Source organism: Sardina pilchardus, chromosome 5 (assembly GCF_963854185.1).
Source record: "Sardina pilchardus chromosome 5, fSarPil1.1, whole genome shotgun sequence".
Taxonomy (NCBI): domain Eukaryota; kingdom Metazoa; phylum Chordata; class Actinopteri; order Clupeiformes; family Clupeidae; genus Sardina; species Sardina pilchardus.
In genome coordinates, this window is record NC_084998.1 from 33843006 (window position 1) to 33845505 (window position 2500).

At 50.2% G+C, this 2500-nt stretch overlaps 1 protein-coding gene across 4 annotated transcripts in view; it reads left to right on the forward strand.

Annotated features, from left to right (window-relative positions):
• Positions 1 to 2500, forward strand: part of LOC134080755 (neurofibromin) — a 70421-nt gene that overhangs the window by 60926 nt on the left and 6995 nt on the right. For all 4 annotated transcript variants that reach the window (XM_062537351.1, XM_062537352.1, XM_062537353.1 and 1 more), the window contains 3 exons: positions 115 to 272; positions 1713 to 1835; positions 2367 to 2488. In XM_062537351.1, coding sequence (XP_062393335.1) covers positions 115 to 272; positions 1713 to 1835; positions 2367 to 2488 — 403 coding nt within the window. The remainder of the gene's footprint in view (positions 1 to 114; positions 273 to 1712; positions 1836 to 2366; positions 2489 to 2500) is intronic.

Here is a 2500-nt window from a genome sequence, read left to right on the forward strand (position 1 = left end):
TTCCTCCCTCTCTCTCATCTCACCCTCCCTCTCTCCCTCTCCCTCCCTCCCTCCCTTCCTCTCTCTCCCTCTCTCTCTCTCTCCCTCCTTCCCCCTTTTTCTCTCCTTTTTCAGGACGTTGCGGGAGAACCAGCCCTGGGCCTCGCCCAACGTGTCTGACCGGTACCTGACGGCCCACTACCCCACAGTGGGTCAGGTCAGCCCGCGCACCCGCAAGTCCATGAGCCTGGACATGGGCCAGCCCTCACAGGCCAACACCAAGAAGCTGCTGGGTAAGCTCAGCTCAGGAGAACGCACAGAGCCAATCACAGCAGAGCAGGAGCCAATCACATTAGAGAAGGAGCCACTGAGCAGAGCAGGAGCCAATCACTGCAGAGCTGGAGCCAATCACATTAGAGCAGGAGCCAATTACATTAGAGAAGGAGCCACTGAGCAGAGCAGGAGCCAATCACTGCAGAGCTGGAGCCAATCACATTAGAGCAGGAGCCAATTACATTAGAGAAGGAGCCACTGAGCAGAGCAGGAGCCAATCACTGCAGAGCTGGAGCCAATCACTGCAGAGCTGGAGCCAATCACTGCAGAACAGGAGCCAATCACATTAGAGCAGGAGCCAATTACATTAGAGAAGGAGCCACTGAGCAGAGCTGGAGCCAATCACTGCAGAGCTGGAGCCAATCACTGCAGAGCTGGAGCCAATCACTGCAGAGCAGGAGCCAATCACTGCAGAGCAGGAGCCAATCACTGCAGAGCAGGAGCCAATGACAACAGAGCAGGAGCTTATCAGTTGAAGAGTTATAGCAGAACGTAGTAAAGAGGTGCATTCGACTTCATGTAGCCATCTTAAGATGACTGCAGACGAGACTATTTCTGACATTCTGATAGGTTTTCAACCATGACGTATGTACAACTCCGGTTTGAAAGACGTATTAGAATGTCAGAAATAGTCTTGTCTGCAGTCGTCTTAAGACGGCTACATGAAGTCGAATGCACCTAAGGACTCACTAGTGACAACAGAACGTACTAAATGACTCACTATGTAGACCATAGGGTACGCTCTCCTCCAATCAGGTGCTCTGTGCTTCAGAGTGTCTGATCTGAATAGCTACAGCGGGTAACCCCATTGGCTGCACACATGGCTGTTCAATGGGAATGGCAATGGAACACACCACCCCTTTTGTTTGTCTGTGAAGCACACCCTGAAGAAGGCTGCCTATGGCGCTACGCGTGGGTTGCTTCTCCTCTACTATCAAATATTCAGTTAAATAACGGCTTTTCATATATTTTTGAAGAAAGAGTGCCTTGGATTTCATCTTTTCTATCTTCAATTGAATCCCGACTCCAAAGAGCACCTTCGTATACCTAACTGGACTTCCTGAGCACCCTAGACTCTTTTGTCTTTTCACACCACCCGTTTCATTTTGGTTGGCTGTTCTATTCCAGTCAAGGTGTTTATATGTGTCGTTTGTATAGCCTCACTGACTAACTAGCCTCACTGATTATAGTGTGGTTCTGTGAAGCAGCTTCAAGACCATGGAGTTGATTCCTAGAGAGAAAACACACACACACACACACACACACACACACACACACAGACACACACACACACACACACACACACACACACACAGTGTAGATAAGTGATGTGTGTGTGCATGTGTGTTATGGCGGATGAACTCTACTCTGTGTTTGTCTTTGGCCTGCTGGTCCCTCAGGCACAAGGAAGAGCTTTGACCACCTGATGCCCGACACCAAGGCGCCCAAGAGGGCAGAGATGGAGGCGGGCATCACCACGCCGCCCAAGATGCGCCGAGTGGCAGAGAACGACTACGAGATGGGTGAGGGAGTCCAGTCCAGTGTCTGTCCTCGTCAGCCTCTGGGTCTCAGCTGACCAGTGACCCAGACTGACCAGTCTCTTAACATGGACCTGATGTCTGTAATGCTCTGTTGAGTGTAAACTAGCAGGATCTGTACCTCAAATCCCCATCAAACCTCCCACTGCTGATTGTTGTCCACTACTGTGTCTTATTAGTGTGTTGTGTGTTGTTAAATGTGTGTGTTGTTAAATGTGTGTGTTGTTAAATTGCTGTGCGTTATGAGTGTGTTCTGAGTGAGTGTTGTTATATGTGTGTGTGTGTGTGTGTGTGTGTGTGTGTGTGTGTGTGTGTGTGTGTGTTAAATGTGCACCTCCTTGCAGTGTGTTCTGAGTGTGTTGCTGTGTGTTCTGAGTGTGTGTTGTTAAATGTGTGTGTGTGTGTGTGTGTGTGTGTGTGTGTGTGTGTGTGTGTGTGTGTGTGTGTGTGTGTGTGTGTGTGTGTGTTGTTAAATGTGTGTGTGTTAAATGTGCACCTCCTTGCTGTGTGTCCCAGAGCCCCAGCGGATGTCCCAGCACCACCAGCTGAGGAAGGTGTCCGTGTCAGAGTCCAACGTGCTGCTGGACGAGGAGGTCCTCACTGACCCCAAGATCCAGGCTCTGCTTCTCACAGTGCTGGTCAGTCACACA